The 17,634-nt window shown below is 50.7% G+C and overlaps 1 protein-coding gene across 1 annotated transcript in view; it reads left to right on the top strand.

Annotated features, from left to right (window-relative positions):
* Positions 1 to 17,400, top strand: part of NUS1 (NUS1 dehydrodolichyl diphosphate synthase subunit) — a 75,055-nt gene extending 57,655 nt beyond the window's left edge. Inside the window, exon 5 of the mRNA XM_078648483.1 lies at positions 16,811 to 17,400. Within this exon, the coding sequence (XP_078504609.1) occupies positions 16,811 to 16,901 (91 nt within the window). The 3' untranslated portion in view covers positions 16,902 to 17,400. The remainder of the gene's footprint in view (positions 1 to 16,810) is intronic.
* The last annotated feature ends 234 nt before the right edge of the window (positions 17,401 to 17,634 follow it).

The following is a 17,634-nucleotide window of genomic DNA, read 5'->3' as shown; positions in this document are numbered from 1 at the left end:
GAAAGCAAGAGGTTTGCTTTCCTGTGTATTTCCGTATTTGTGGTGGGGGGGGCATAAGAAAGATGCATCACCTGGTTAAAGAAGAGCTCCTTCTATAGCCCCCAGCACTTGCCTTTGTCATAGGGGGTTGTGAACGCTCCTGTTCAGAGGCAGATGCCTCCCTGCTGGGCCCTTAGCCTAGGATTGGAGGAGACTCCCTACATGCTGTGCCTTCTCAGCCGATCATTGTCATTCCAGATAGCACAAACTCTTGGCCGGCCATTGTCATTCTAAGTGGGGAGCCTGGCCCATCCTTGAAAAACAACATCCTACATCTGGCCTCAGGAATCTATCTTCTGACACCAGTGAATAACCCACCTTCTAAATCTGACCCTGACTGAAGGCAGGTTAGCAGGTCAAAAACAGGGCCGGCATATTCCCATACCCCTACTGTTTTACACGATCTTGTCAGTATTTAAAATCTAGTTCAAGTAAAAAACGGCATGGCATTTGATTCATAGTAATATCAACAGCATTATTTTTACAATTTATTTTACACTAAAAAGGCGAGCTCCACGGAGCTTGTTAAAGAAATCATGATAATAAGGCTTATCATTCCTTTAACGAGTTCCGTGGAGAGCGCCTTTTTACTGTAAAAATAATGCTGGTGATTCTACTATTAATCAAACGCCATGCCGATCTTCTGCCCAACCTCCCGGATTATGCAGCTGGCACGTATTTTACGATGTATGTATGTATAATGTATGTATAAACCGTTTTGTAACGCGCTCTGTTACTTGGGAGTATCCTGGCGCGATTGGGAAGAAGCAGAGGAGAACAGACGAAAAAAACAACTTATGTCACACTCCTGAACAGGTGGGTTTTCAAATTTTTCTTAAACTGGGCAACACCTTGCATGGAACGCAAGTGAAGAGGAAGAGCATTCCAGGCACGGGCAGCAACTACAGCTATTGACTGGCCCCCAAGTCTAGTTCGCTTAAAGCGAGGATGGATCATTTTAAACGAAGTGGATGATCTAAGAGCTCGTGTGGGGGAATAAAAGGAGAATCTCTTCTTCAGATAAGCTGGTCCTTGATCGTGGACTGCTCTAAACGAGAGCACTAAGGATTTAAACAGGATGCGTTGTGATACTGGCAGCCAGTGAAGATTGCACATATGTGAGCGAACACTCTTCCATCTCGGGACGTTGAATATGAGACGGACCGCGGCATTCTGAATGACCTGCAGGCGTTTAACCAAATAAGCTGGGATACCGCTAAACAGGGCGTTCGCATAATCCAGCCTTGCCAGGATGAGTGCGCGAGCAACCGTCTCCCTCGCTTCTCTAGGAAGCAGAGGAAAGAATCTGCGTAACATTCTCAACGTGGCAAAGCATGTCCCCGATAGCTTCTTTATGTGGTCCTCAAATCGTAGGTCCTCTCCGAACCAGATGGCAAGATTTTTCGCGGGCCACCCATCACCTTGGGGCTGGGAATGTTCGGGGGCCACAACTAATTCCTGAAATTGGGGGGGAAAGAACCAAAGAAAAGCACCTCGGATTTGTCCTCATTGCATTTCAGCTGGGCCAAAGTTAACCAGCGAAAGACTGAGGACAAACACAGCTGAACTGTTGTAGTATGTGGCTGCAATGAGCTTCAGTTTCCCACATCGTGTCCGCGGCGCCCCTGGCTTCTCATGGCGGCGCACCGGCGTGCAGCGGCGCACAGTTTGGGAACCACTGCCTTATCACAACACAATTTACCCCAGGACTGCAGCAGCAAACGATGTCTAATAAAAGTTAATTATTAAACATATCTGTCTTAACCGGTCCACAGAAATTCATTTCACCACCAGTCGAAAACGTGCACTGTGTCTGAAGGGCATTCATTCAGTGCAGAAGATTAATTTTGCAAAAGCTGCCCCTAAAGCGCCCAAAAGCAGTATTGTTGTGGCCCAAGACCCCCCACAGGCACTAGAGAGGCACCAGGCCCCCCGGCCAATGGGGGACACTGCCAGTAGAGGCGGAAAAGTGGGGAGGGGGATAAGTCACCGCTCACCCCATGCAGCTCTTATCATCGTGGAGCAGGGGAGCGGCGCCACAATGTTTTTTGTACCTGGAGATTCCTGGCGTGGCGAAGCTCTGCAGTGGGGACGGCGCAGGACAGGACTGCAGGAAGTACCGTCTAGGATCAAGAGACCTTGCAGGGAGGTGTTGGCCTTGCATGACTGTGAAGCAGTGTCGTGATTGCGCTGCGGAAGGACAGTGACTTTGTGACGAGGGGCCGTGCAGGAAGATACAGACTGGCTCGTAGGAAGGAACATGAGCGTCTGTTCGTCCATCGAGTTGCTACAGCGTAGGATGCCCCAGGAGTGGCTGGCGCCGAGCTTGGTGGTGTTCTTTGTGCGCCCCACTCCTTCTCCAGGACTCCGGCTCACCTCGCCCATCAGCACTGCACCGAGTGGAAAGTACGGGAAGGCGAACCACGAGCACAAGAGTTGCCCCCCAGAACGCTGGTCGTCCCCCTACCTCCCGCCGCCCCCAGCTCTTCTGAGGCGTGGCCTCTTTACCGCAGAGCAGGGCTTTGCTCTGCACGGCGTGGGGGCTGCTCAGGTCGCGGAAAGCTCCTGGTTGCTCCTCCCGGGGAAGTCAGCGGTGCGTGCCCCGCTTCGAGCGGCAAGCCATTCCCAGTTGGGGAGGAGGTGGCGCCTGCTGTTTTGGGGCAGGTGAATTTGATCAAGCGGCAGCTGTGGGGTGAGCTCTGGTTTCTGGTTGCGGCCGGGAGCACTGGAGCAGCTGTTGCACAAAGGACGTTGCGCAGTGGGTAGCTGCACTCTACTCGTGCTACGTGTGAGAGGAAACCACATCCTCTACGTAGAGACCCGCTATCAATTTTTCCCAGAAGGTACTGGAGAATGGTGTGAGCATTGCCGGGCTCACAATTATCAGCTGCTTTTTGCTTCCTTCCACAGCGAGGCAGTAACAAATAATCACAAGCAAAGTCAATTTCGCAGAGGCCAGAAATATGCAGAGAGAGCTCGACGGAGACACACGCTGCTGTGAAGATCAAGGTTCTTATTCCAGTGGCCATGTCTAGGCTGTTAATCTTTCTGTTGGTGCATAAGGAACAGCGGCAGCACCCCTCCAAGTAGTGAAAGGGCTGGGAACGATACACAGCAACACCCAGAAGTTTAGTAGGCTTGGTGCATAAGTAGGGCAGCAGTACCCCGCTTGGAGGCACACCCGATGCAGGGCCAAGGCAGAAATGGGCAGCCAGAAGACATGTGTGAGTTGCTTCGAAAAATTCTGGCTGCATCAACGGTCCACGGGACCAGCTGGCTGCAGTCAAACTTGGTCCGAGAAGGGGCAAGCAACCAGCCTCCTGAGAACACCACCATGCCAACACCCAGGAAGAACTGTGTAGCGTTATTCCACTCGTGGGTAACGTCCCCAAATGCACACAAAAGAAAACAGTTCCAGAAATGTGTTGCTTGTTTGTTCAATAAAGTTTTATTTGAATGTTCCTTGAAAGTACCACTTTCCATTACACCTACTCTTTAAAGATCGATTGTGAAATAAGTTTCTACTCGCATGAGACAGGGTTTTACGAACACGCACTAACCAGAATAACTATAAACAATTCAACACGTGGTTAAAGCTTGCATCACAAGTCACGACCTGGTTTTTTACCCTTCTCCCACCTCTGCATACAGAATGGTTTGCTTTACGCTTTTGGTACAAACAGTGAGTGATATAAGGTTTAACCACTTGAATGATGGGTATTTTACACTATGGTTACGCATTTTTGAATCATGAATTTTGTTTTGTTTATGTACATATGGATTAATAGTTGTGCATATTCCTTTCTGACAGTACTTAAAGCCCCTGATGAAGGGCCAAGTGCCCGAAATGCATTGGGCCAAGAAAATTGATGTTTAAAATGAATCATTGATGTGAAAATAACGTCGAGTCACACTGAATAAATTCAAGGAACGTTCAAATAAAACTTTATTGAACAAACAAGCAACAACTTTCTGGAACTTTTTTCTTTTGTGTGCATTTGGGGACGTTACCCACGAGTGGAATAACGCTACACAGTTCATTTCAAGTTCCTTTGACTCAGAAGGAAGTACCAAATAGCACCTACTTACAAGCCAACAAACTATTCACCTTATACATATAACTAGGAGTGCGAACGTTCTTTTCATACACGATCAACACCCAGGAAGAGACAGAGGACGGCACCCAAATTACTGCAGACAGTGGCACCCAAAAAAGGATGCCAGAGGAATGACCTTGCGCCTGTAGCCATCCCGGCGGCGCAGGATTCAACAGTGACGGCAGCGACGCAGCAACATGGGGTGAGCATATTGTTGCGTTAGTAAGAGATTACATAAAATCAATGGCAACTCTGTTGCTTAAGCGTCTCCCAGGGGTTAGGGACAACAGGATCACAATCTAAAGGGGGAGTATCTGGCTACCCTGGCATTTGAAAGACCTGGGCAGCATGCAACCGTAACGCTTGCAAGGGCAGGTCCCACAGAGGCACGTGGGGAACTAGAGTCCCCCTTAGAAGCATGGGGCAGCGCAAGCACGGCAAGCGACCAAGCTAGAATAGACTTAGCCCCAGAAGCGTACACTAGACCCTCGCCAGTCCCACCATCCAGGGCCACAGGGCTAGCGAGCCTTATCCCCTTGGCAGTGAATGAGAGGCTATAGCGGAAGGAATTTATTTAAATTTTCTCACTATTGGAGATACAATTAAATTGTTTGGACCTGACAGTGTGTAACCAAAAAGATGACGATGGAAGGGAAAGGAGAAGGGAACGGAAAGAAATGAATTTTGATAATTGGCTAGACTCATTTAGAATAATGGCATGCATAATTGTTGCGCGGCAGATCTATGGTTATATGAGGCCATCATCCACGGGGCACAGAGGCAATTCCCTGGGGATGCATGGTAAGAATATGACAAAGGTTTCAGATTAAAGATGCAGACACCCAGAAATGGAATTAGGAAGATGTGTCTGGTTTTATACATAAAATGATGGTGGCCAAGGAAGTAACAACATGGGCAGGAAAGAGTGGGCAGCCCTTCCGAGTTCCTTTTATAAAGGGAGGGGCAAGTCCTTTTGTAGGCCTAAAACGTTCAATGCATGGGAACGCCCACCCCCAATGGGCCGGCGGCAATCTGCTGGAAATACGACTCCAATGAATGCACTTCATATGCTCTGCGTGTGGCGCAGGGCACCCAGCAGAAGGGTGCAGATGCAAGAAAGAGCATAGAGGGGACAAGAAAGAAAAGAGATAGGTGATTTGGTCAAGGAAGGATGGGGGACAAAGGGATTACACAACTAACAGTTAGCCAGGTTCCCCATCAATACACAGCAAATCCCCAGGCTAGCCAATAAATACCATAACAGGGCAGACGCCGCAGTCCTCGTGCAAGGTTTTGAGGAAGGGTTTATCATACTATTTGAGGGCCCACTCCCACTGGGTCGAGCAAACAACCAAACATCGGCACTACACCACCCTGAGGTGGTTCGCAAAAAGCTGGAAAAAGAGAAATCCTTGGGTAGGATAGAGGGCCCACTTCCGCCTCACATGCATAAGAGGTTAGTAATCTCACCCCGGGGGGTAGTTCCAATAAAGAACCAGGTCAGTTCAGACTAATTCACCACCTCTCATTTCCTGAGGGGACGTCAGTAAATGACGAGATCGGTGACGAAGATTTGCTCCGTGGGTTACGTTACAGTCAACGACTCCATCGACTTGGTAAGGTCCTCAGGCAAATGGGCCCTCATGGCGAAAACAGACATAGTCAGCCTTCCGCCTCCTACTAGTGCATCCTTCAAGCTTCCACCTCTTGAGTTTTCAGTGGGAAGGGCCCCTGCACATTGATAAAGCAATGCCCATTCGAACAATTTAGCACCTTTCTGGAATGGGCCCTGCAGGATAAACTCCACTACATGGTCAACTTTATATTCACAGGCCCCACAAATCCAGCAGAGTGTAGTGACGCGCTTGGTGCATTCCAAGAGTTAGCCGGGGAGCTAGCCACGACAAGGCAACGCTCCGCGACCTCCAACGGTTGATTGGCAAACTCAGTTTGGCTGCCACGGTCATCCCCCGCGGAAAGGGTTTTCGCCAAGCCCCTAACTCAGCTAACTGCAGGACTCACTCACAAACACCACTACTTCGGGCAGGTGTCAAGCAGGACCTGCTTATGTGAGACACCTTCCTTGCAGATTTTAACGGTGTCCTGACCAAGAGAGAAGGCTGGGTGACTGAACAGGGCTATCTGCCTGGCTGAGACGCAGCAGGTAGCACAGGCTTCGGGGCAATCCTGGGCGACCGATGGTGCGCAGGCCAATGGCCGAGCAGGTGGCACAAACAAGGCATCACTGACATTACATTTCTTGAGCCATTATAGTGGCCCTAGCTGTCTGGAAGCGGGAACTGAGGAAAATGAAGCTGATGCTTTGGTCAGACAACAAAGGGGTCGTACAGACAACAATAGAGGCTCAGCCAGGTGCCCAGATATGCTGAGACTAATGCAGCAATTGGTTTAATTGCAGTTGGGAGGGAACGTAGACCTGCAGGCCCGTTATGTACCAGGGGTTGAGAATGCAGAGGTGGACTCCCTTTCACGAGCACAGATAACCAGATTCAGCAAAGTGGTCCAGGGGGCGGAACGAGTAATGACCCCCTTTCCAGAACAGCTGTGGGGCCTGGCGGGGCAGACTTGTCAGCGCTAGTGAACCAATCCCTTGCCCCGGAAGCGGCCAGGTGCTACAAAAAAAATGCAGGGACAGTGATGCAAATGGGAGGAATCCAGACACTGGAAAACATGGTAAAGAAATGGAGCGGTTTATCCAGTGGGCATTTACCATCAAAAAGTCTAGAAAGCCCTCTTGTCTACCGTTGCCCACTTCACAAAGATTTACGCTGGCCAGGACCCCACGGCCTCCCACTACATTAAAGCAGCGGTAGAAGGGTGGAAGCGATCAGAGAGAGTAAGGGCAGACAGCAGGCGACCCATAGACCTCACCAGATTGGGCCAGCTCATGGACACACTAGGGAATATAGTGAGAGATACCTTCAAGCTCCACCTTTTTAGGACTGCCTTCTCTACCGCATTCTTTGGGGCCTTTCGACTCGGTGAGCTGGTAGCGCGCAGGAGTGATGGGCCAGCGAGGCGGTGCTTGCAGGCAGCTAATGTCTAACCCAAATTAGCGGAGGTTGAGCTATTACTGAGGCGGTCGAAAATGGATCAGGCCGGCAAGGCAGCGGTGGTGCAGCTGAAGTGCATCAAGGGCCACAGATACTGCACCGTCTGCTGCCTACTTGCGTACATGGTGGCACAATCAGCAAGGGAGGGTCCGCTTTTCAAGCATGAAGATGGGAGCCACCTAAGAAAATTTCAGTTCACAGCAGTGATGCACCAGGCCCTCTCTAAAGCAGGGCTACCTACAGCTGCCTTTGGCTCCCACTCGTTTAGGATTGGCACAGCAACAGCAGCACAACACAGTATGACCCAGGCAGGGATACCATCAGTAGGCAGATGGCTGTCCTGGGCATACAGGACCTACGTGAGACCCCAGCTACTGTAGAAGCCCTCGGCAAAGGCATAGGGGCTGCCACAGGAAGGGGGGGCGGGGAGTGTTGTGCAGCCTCCAGTACGAGAGGCCATCTGACATTTGTGACCATTGCTTCAACAGGAAGGTGACCCCACCTGGTGTGGGTAGTGGGCCACTCTTTCATAGCCAGGTTGCAGGCTTGGTGGCAGCGGGGGACACAGGCAGACAAGAAGACCAGTCAACACATGCATCCAATGGATGGGCCAAACAGGGATGAGATTGAATCAGCTGCGAGCGGCCCTTAGGGACCTGCAGGCAGACAAAGCGTGGCACCCGGATATCTTGATAATTCATCTCTGGCGTAATGACCTGGCCCAAATAGGGAGGAAGGCACTCCTCCAAGACATCCAGATGGACCTAACGGAGGCAGCAAGGTGCTTTGGGAGTACAGCCATCATTTGGTCAGAAGTGATCAGCAGAATGGCGTGGCGGGGAGCAGTCACACAAAGCAGTTGAAAACTCAAGGAGAAAACTGAACATTGCTGTTAACAAGTTCTGCAAAACCAACTGCCTGGAAAGCATCAGGCATGGGCTCCTCCACCCAGGCCGCCCAGAGCTCTATGGATGGGGTGCATCTATCTGAAGACTGGATGCGTGTTTTCTGGGACAACCTGTGGGGCACGATGGCCCTGGCAGGTTGCAAGTTAAAATAAAAAAAGGTTGTAAGGCGGAGCCGCAGGAAGACATTAGCCTCCCTGACGGAGTAGCGGAGAACAAATGATTCAGACAGGGCTGTGTGTAGGAGTAGGGCCACTCACTTTGGGATGCCTTGCGGCAAGATGAGTTGACCTAGCAAAAAGGGGGTAGAAAACGGAGACCGCCCTTGCGGCCCAGACCCCGCTGGACAGCAGAGCACAAATGAGACCAACAAGATAGCGAGTTGGGGCCGAACTCCAGGGAGAAGCTACCCCCCGCACGCAAAGAGCGTGGAAACCAACTGAACAATTGTATGACCCACAAGGGACAAGAAAAGTGATGACTACAAAAGAACTAACCAATGAACTTTCTGTGTGATTTACGAATTTGTGATGTACATACGATTTACGGCAAACAATATATATGACATGCAGAGTATAGGATTTATGACCCAAACTATGACAGTTCACAAATGATGATTTATGACATGGGGTCATACAATTTATGATCAGAATATTTGCATATATTCGTAATAAAACTGCTGCCGTTAATGACCACTATAGCCACAACGCACGTTGGCTGTTTTATTAGGGAATACAAGGATGTGAGTGTGCATGTACACTGGAGTGGGCACAGTGTGGGAGTTATGTCTGCAAGCTGACTTATAGCATTAGAAGGCTGTTCTACCTCAACACATTCAGAACTGTTGAGCTCCTGTTTACCTCAGAAGTGACTTCCTTACGGGTAGCGCTGCGCACCTGTTTCTTATCTACCTACTGTGGGGGCTTGGCAACTTCTGATATTCTTTCTTACTATCAAGCCTCCCATCTCCTAGTCTTGAATGAGTGGTGGTATGCCGACAGGGGAGACCCGGCATATACCTTGGAGCGCAGTCTTATGGGATCACACACGCTACACACCATTCTCTATACGGCGCAGTTGCGGAAGACACTACCACCGGCCATGAAGGTTGTCTTTCAGATTTGGAGACAGGATCTGCGTCGCATGGGGTGGTGGAACACCCTGACTGGTGAAACCCCCTTGTGGCACAACGGGTGGCTACCTGGGCTCGCGACGCTACAGGGCTTCCGGGGATGGGACAGCATTGGAATTTCGACACTGGGCGATGTGCTGTCTGGTACGACGCATAAGTCCTTTCCGGATCTGTTTAGGGAATTTAGTATGCCTCGCTCTCAGATTTTTTAGGTATCTTCAGTTCCACCATGCCCTCGGCCCGAGCCTAGAGGGCCTGGAGTCCCTCCCCGAGTTTAGCCCTCTGGAAGCAAAGGTGTTTATGGGAGATCTGGAGACGAAAAAGATATCACGCATATACTAGTCACTAGTCACACACTCTGCCCCCACATTGCAGAAACTCCGGGAGACTTGGGAAGGGGACGTAGGAGAATTGGAGGGAGGCGTTGGCAGCCCCCAGGGGTGCTGCCATAGCGATGCGCCTACGGCTCATCCAATTTAAGTATTTACATAGAGTTTACTTCACTAGGGAGCGGCTATGGCCGGCGGGGCTAATTGCATCTCCGGACTGTCTCAGATGTGGCCATGAAGTGGGGACGTTTATACACACAGTGTGTTGTTGTGGCTCTCTAGATCGGTTCTGGAGGGGGGTGCTGGATTGCATGTCTGAGGTTCTGGGGTGGGAGCACGTGATGGAGGGGGTGGGCGGTAATGTCTACAAGAGGCACTTACTGCTGCTGGGCCTCACATTGGCCAAAAGAGACGTGGCTAGAGCGTGGAAGGATCCGCGAGCCCCTTCTGTGGTGGGGTGGAAGAGAGGACTAGACTTCTGTATGAGAATGGAGCAGTCGATATTTGTAGCCCGAGGATGCCCACGAAAGCACTATAGAATCTGGAAACGTTGGGCTGACTTTAGGGGCCTGTGGCTTGAGCCGCTGGTGGACTGGGAAGATCTTCCGGAGGTGGCATGAAGGGGACATGGTAGAGGGGCATGCATGTAGCCATTTAGATGTGTAATATGTAGGAGACACGTGACAGACCTAGTGCGTCTTGGGAGGGTGGGATCCGGGAGGGGGGAGTTCGGGGGGGTGCTTAGTATTGATTTGTTTATGTCCGTTTATCAAAGAAAAGAAAAGTTGCTTGCATCTCAATTGATGTGGTATATTTGTCCTGCAGATATCTCAGGTGTGCAGAGCTCTGCGGAATGTGTGCAATCTATCAATGAAGTCTTTTTTTAAAAAAAAGAAGTGACTTCCTTTCTGCTGGTTCTTTTTTTTGTCAAAGGTGTGTTTATTAAGATTATATAAAAAGACAGGAAAAGAAACATGCGACAGTCCCGCATAACTTCCCAAGCAGGGGGCAATCATAGAGGCAAGTAACAAAGAGGCATGTAGCATGAAAGCCCGACATTAGCCCGTAGGGCCAGCCCATAGGAGGCACTTGAGACACCCCCAATCCAAAGATATAGAGGCACCACAGAGTCAAGATCCAAGTCGGGGTGGGTGGCTTGCAAGTTCAGAGAACAATGAAAGAGTCAAGCCTTCTATATTGCGTTAGGCCTCTTGGTGCCTCAGCTATTGGCAGGGTGTCACAAAACCACGAACTAGGAACTCCCCCCATTCCCTCCCCCCCCAGTGGTGATGGCAACATCCGCGCTTATTCAGTCATACAGCTATCATACTTAGATCTGAAACAGGTGGCGAGCCCGTACCGTGGATGGGCAAACTGCAGATGGTAGACCTTTAGAAAGAAAGCGGACCAGAGGGCCCCAGCGGAACATGAAGTTCTTGAAATTACCCAAGAAGATATCCGCCATGCGTTCCACGCTCAACAGTTTCCATAACCTCGTATGCCACGGGGAGATCGCCGGGGCCTCTGACTTCTTCCAAGCTGCGGCTAGAGTGAGCTTGGCAGCTCCAATACACAGCCATAGTATCTTTTTGTCCGCCCTGATGTTCGAGATCTGGATCTCGAAGGCCCAGCAGAATATGGGCCATCGAGTCCGCAATCGGGTACCCCAGCAGCTCCTTGATATGGGACAGGATCTCCTCCCAGTATGGGCGAATGATCTGGCAGTCCCACCAGATGTGGCGGAAGTCTCCCAAGACGCCGCAGCCCCTCCAGCATCTATCTGAGGAGTTCGGGAAGATCCGATGCAACTTGGCTGGGTACAAGTACCAGTCCATGAGGGTCTTAAGATGTGCCTCCCGGAGTTCCACTGAATGATTATGTGTATCGATGTCGTGCCATAGGTGCGACCATTCCGCGTCCGAGATAGCGCGCCCGAGGAGTTCCTCCCAGAGGCCCATATAACGCGGCCTCGGTGATATGGCGGAGGAGAGAAGAAGGTTATAAATGAAGGAGATGACACCTTTCATGGTGGATGTCTGGGATAGGAATGCCTCGAATGGGGTGAGCGGTCACGTAGCCGCATCCCCGACCGCTGGTGACATAGCCCAATGGAGCATCTGGACGTGGTGGAACCGTTCAGATATCGGGACTCCTTAATCTCGCATGCAGTTTGCAAAGGTGAGTGGGGTACAGCCATGAAACAAGTGCGTGAGAGCATGGCAAACCCCTTCCCTCCACGCATCAAAGGGGCCCTCCCGCAGAGCTGGTGGAAAAACTGGGTTGAAGTGTATAGGCGTAAAAGGAGATGGGAATGTCGTCCATCGTTCATCACCAGACACCGAATCCCACACTTTCAAGGTAGTGCTGGTGGGAGTACTGATGTATGCGTTCTTGGGCCTATCTCCCTTGGGTTTCCACACCAAGTCCCCTATAGCTCTCCCCGCCACACTCCTGTCCATATGCAGCCAGTGTTTCTCAGAGGTCTGTTGGGTCCACTCCACTAAGACATGTAATTGCGCTGCTTTGTAATATTGATGCATGTCGGGAGGCCCACTCCACCCTTCTTCCGCGGCTGACGGAGAGTGGTAAAAGAAAAACGCGCCCGTCCCCCCTGCCAAATGAAACAAAGCATTTGCGTTTTGAGACGTCGGAAGAAGTCCGTCTCTAGTGGGATAGGGAGTGCCTGGAAAAGGTATAAGAACCTGGGGAGAAGGGTCATCTTGAGCGCGTGAATCCTCCCTAGCCACGATATGTACATCGGTTTCCAGCGTCCGAGGTCGCCCTGTGCTTTCGCCAATAGTGGGGGGGAAGTTCACAGAGTGCAATTTCCCTATCGTGGGAGTCAAATGGACCCCCAAGTACAAGATGGAGGGGGGAAAGGGGGCAACCCTGTCTGGTGCCTCGTGAATGCGGGAAAAACACCGACAGGTGGCCATTAACTGCCACTCTAGATCGGGGGCTGTTGTAGTTCGCCCTGACCAACGATAAGAATTTAGCCGAGAAGCCAAAGGCCGACAGGGTGTGGAACAAGACGCCCCAGTCCACCCGGTCGAAAGCCTTTTCCGCATCAAGGCCCACCAGGATTTGCCGTCCACTAGCCCCATGTCACCGATCAGCCGCTGCGTCTCAGCGGAGAATAGGCCAGCATCGGATCTCTGGCGGTGAGAGCTATCCAACTCTCTATGCCAAACCAGATTAAAGTCCCCCATTAAAAGCAGGACCCCCCCTCGAAAAAAGTCCTCCACTTTCTGCAATAGGTCCTGAATATAGCCATTCTGGCCCGTATTTGGAGCATACAAAACCAAAAATGTGCATAATTTACCATGAAGCAGGCCTTTAACCATGAGCCAGCGGCCCTCCCTATCGCTGCGCACACCCGAGGGCTGGAAGTGGAGGACAGAGCGGAAGAGAAGGGCCACTCCCCTATGCTTCGTGGGGGTGGACGACCTATATATAAGGAGAAACTGCTTATGCTTGAGGCGGGTCTCGTCCCTTCGCTCCAGGTGAGTCTCCTGGAGGCCCACCACATCCAGCTGATGGTCATTTATATACTTCCAAACTTTCTGGCGTTTCTGTGGGGAATTCAGACCCTTCACATTCCATGTTCCTATGGCGATCGGCATCACAAATCAGTGACTCCCTCCCTCTCCACCAGCAGGCACATATCGATCGGCTCACCCCCCTCCATCCCACCCTGCCACCGCCCGGATTGTAATAGTGCGCAACAGAGAGCATCACCACATGGAACAGGAGCTAGGACAGCGCATCTCGTCCAACAGCTCGGTTTCCCCCTCTCCCTCCCTCCAGGCTCCCCTCCTGGCGACTCCGTCTGCTGGGTTCCACTAATCCGGGACCGGCGCTCCGTGCCCGCCAGTCGCGCACCACAGCAACAGGAGGCCGAGGCGCCGCCCCCGTGGTTGCAAACCTCTGTCGCCGCCGGTCCCCACGGGCGGACACTCCACTCCAGGGCCAGGGATCACTCAGCGCGAGCCGCGCCCGCAACGGCGGCCGCGTCCGCTCTGGTCCCCCGCTGGCTCCGCAGGCCGCTCCGGAGATCTCGGCTTGATGGCCCCGCTGGAAGCACCAAACTGACGGGCATGGTAGCGGAGGGCCCCCAGGTAAGGAAACACGGGCGGATGGCAGCCCTGGGAGGATTCTAAACAAGGCAACAATTATCGTGGCGCCGGAGGGACACAGGAACACGTCCTACTCCGCCGCCATCTCAGCAACGCCCCCTGCTGGTTCTTTTGACGAGTATTCCGTCAAGGCGCTGATTTTCGGTAGCATTCACTGTCCTAATCATTAGCTGCTGTATCTGTTTTTCCTATGATCAGAGCAACATGGAGGCCTTGCCTGCCAGAGGCACCAAAAATCCAATATTTGATGTTTGATACATTGCTCTAAGGAGGAAGGAGAGCGTGTGCATGTATACACACACACACAATAATTTCTGTTACAGCGACCCCCTAGTGCTCCGCTGAATATCATGCCTACTGTAGAAGGCTGGGCTGATTTAGGTTTCATTACCCCAGTCTGCCTAACAATCAACCAAGCCTACTTGCCCCAGTCTGTCATGCAGGTTGGAATGGACATTGTTCCATTCTCCCACACCTCTGCTAAAACAAGCATTTGCAATGCAATATGTCTCACGTTTGTGAGGGGTTCCGCTATTGGCATTGTAAATGACCATGCCTTTTATTTGTGTTGGTTTTTAAAACAGATAAAGGAAAGGCATTGTTATTTACAATGCCAATAAAGTGTGGCAAATGCAAGACCTATTAAGCAACCTTTAATCCAGCTGAGGTGGGATGTGCAGGGCTGTTTCAACTTTTTTTTTTTTAAAAAGCGTTGCACGAGAGCCAGGGAGGAGAAAAGCATTTTGTGCCGCGTCAAGCACAGTTTGATCCGCTCGAACCATTGACTCCAGGGAATCTGAAAAACAAGATGTCCCCACAATGCATGCAGCTGGACGCGTTCACTTGGGATGAGGGAGGGGCTGGGCACGAGTGTTGAGAGAGGTGAAGTGGATTGTGAGAGTCACAGAGAGGCGTGTTTTAAATTAACTTAATGTGAAGTGCTTTTTAATTTAAGAAAAAAAACTCCATAATGACTAACTACTCTATCTCCTGCCCCGCTCCATAAATTTAAATTAAACCACAACAACAAAAATCGCATGCCTCTGTGTTTGTGGATCGCAGGGAACAAAAGAATACGTGCGGCCGCCTTTCATCCAAATGAGGCAAGCCCTGTGATATGTACCGTGCTGGTTTAACATATTTTTGAAAACCGTTTCCTGCCTGCAACAGCAGATATTTGCAACAGGAGGCAGGAGAAAAGCATTTTGTGCCACCTGGTATGTGCCAGGCTGGTTAAATAAAAACGTCTGACAAGCACTGTTCCCTGTAGGCCCCGCGCACCTTCCCTGATGTCAGCGCGCACCACCTAGCGTGGAGCGTGCACACAGGACGTCGCTAGAGAGTCGCGCCGCCCGCCTCTTTTAAAAAGCGAGCGGCGCGAACATGAGGCACTTTTGCAGTGGTGGCGGCGGGCGTGAGGAATGCGGTGTGCAGGTAAGGAGGCAGGGGGGGCTGTTGGGGATTGTGGGGATTATGCGTGGGCGCGTGGCAGACTGTGGCCTTTTGTTTAAATATTGCTGACAATCAGAGCCCCTTCACGGGCTCCGATTAACAGCAATACTTAAACAAAATGCCACAGTCTGCCCTGCGCTTTACTAACAAAAGCGTAGACACTTTCCAAACACAGCATGTACTTTAGCATACGCTGTGTTTAGAAAGTGTCTACGCTTTTGTTAGTAAAGCGCGGGGCAGACTGTGGCATTTTGTTTAAGTATTGCTGTTAATCGGAGCCCGTGAAGGGGCTCTGATTGTCAGCAATATTTAAACAAAAGGCCACAGCTGTTGGGGAAACAAGAGGAACAGAAGGCAAGAGGGCATAAAGGCACAACAACGAGACAAAGGCACAAAAACGAGTGGGACACAGGACAGAAAGGCACAAAAACGAGACAGGAAGGCACAAAAACGAGTGGGACACAGGACAGAAAGGCACAAAAACGAGACTGGAAGGCACAAAAAACGAGTGGGACACAGGACCTAAAGGCACAAAAACGAGTGGGGCAGAGGGCAGAGGGCAGAAGGGCACCAAAAACGAGTGGGACAGAGGGCAGGAGGGCACCAAAACCGGTTGGGGCAGTGGGCAGGAGGGCACCAAAAACGAGTGGGGCAGAGGACAGAAGGGCACCAAAAACGAGTGGGGCAGAGGGCAGAAGGGCACCAAAAGCGAGTGGGACGGAGGGCACCAAAAACGAGTGGGGCAGAGGCCAGAAGAGCACCAAAAGCGATGGAACAGAGGGCAGAAGAGCACCAAAAGCGATGGGACAGAGGGCAGAAAGGCACAAAAAACGAGTGGGACAGAGGGCAGGAGGGCACCAAAAACAAGTGGGGCAGAGGGCAGAAGGACACCAAAAGCGAGTGGGGCAGAGGGCAGAAGGGCACCAAAAGCGAGAGGGACAGAGGGCACCAAAAACGAGTGGGACAGAGGGCCGGAGGGCACCAAAAGCGAGTGGGGCACAGGGCAGGAGGGCACCAAAAACGAGTGGCATTTGGCGCCGGAGACACGCGAGGTTCGGTTCCTGGCGCACATAGCCATGGTTGCAGCGCACAGAGACCCTCCACTGCCGCACACAGAGGAAAAAAATTAGAGGGAACATTGCTGACAAGCCATTGCAGGAAAGCATGTTGTGTCTGCAGTAGGACAAAATAATTAAAGAACATGGTGCTCACAGACTAAACATACAGCGTAACCTCACAAGTAAAAAGTCCAGTCTCACGGGATGATGCAGACAAGGCGTTACTAAGGAGGGACTAACAAACCTATTAACGAATCTGAAGCAAATATTTAGAAAGGACAGCACTATAAGCCAATTGAAAAGATTGTCGGAGAGTGGGAGTAGCTTCAAGTCCATACCAGAGTACAACATGCCTTGCAGAGCAGCGCATGTGCTGTCCAGGCTCAATCTAAAAAAGTCCTGCTGTGATATGGTTGGAACTGACAAACTCTGTGTAATCAGCATGTGCACCTTTCGGAATGAACGCTATCATCTGCTGCTTAAGAGCAAACCACATTATGGTAATGGGGAGAGGAGGAAAATTCTTTTTTCAGCGATGGGTAGCAGGATGTCAGTTTTGATTTAATCATTGTGATTTTTATCTTGCAGTTCTTTGCCTTCGCATCTAAGCATCAGCTATGATGACTTCAACTCTGCCCTGCGTCGCTATGCCGGCTGCGAACAGCGTTTGGGGAAGTAACCGCCATCAGAGAGACTCTAACCCTGGCTGCCATGGACAGGACACTATGTTTCTGATGTTTACACATGTGTTCCATGCGAGCCCGATGCTATGGCCATTATAATTTATTAAAAAACTAAATAAAGTGTCTTACCTTCCTTCCAATCGAAGAACGGCGTTTGTGTGCGCACAAGTGCCCATTTGTAAAGGATGGGCTGCAACGGTTAAACAGGTCTTCCTGTGGCCATGAAGAGTCAATCCTTGTTTACAGGTTTACCAACTGTATACACACACAACCAGACACATTGTTAATGACCAAAATGTTAAGACATCTGAATAATTATGTAATGGAAAACGTCCTTGATTTTTGCGAGGAGATTATGACTGTGGAACATAGTTTTCTTTCTTTATTTTTGACATTTGTAATGTATTTTCATATGGAAAGTAGCTTGCCAACTACAACCCGTCCACTTAAACATCACATCCGTTTGCAGGTCTGTGCATAAAATGTAAAATTGTGTTCTATTGAGTTTATCATTTTCTAATCATTTTTTGGGGAGTAAGTTCATTGTGAATTGGGATATGCATTGCGAGCGCCTGTTCAATTTACCAACTAAAATGCACCAAGGTATTCAGCGTGGCTACTGAGGAGGTTGTGTTGGTGCAGGGGACGCGTGGGTGTTGATACCTAATGCTATCGTGAGTGGTCAAAATCAGCAGAACCAGCTACACGCCCTAGACTTTTGCAGGTTTG

This window comes from Lissotriton helveticus, chromosome 6, assembly GCF_964261635.1.
Source record: "Lissotriton helveticus chromosome 6, aLisHel1.1, whole genome shotgun sequence".
NCBI classification, from domain to species: domain Eukaryota; kingdom Metazoa; phylum Chordata; class Amphibia; order Caudata; family Salamandridae; genus Lissotriton; species Lissotriton helveticus.
The sequence above is the reverse complement of the archived record's forward strand: the minus strand, read 5'-3'. Positions and strand labels throughout refer to the sequence as shown.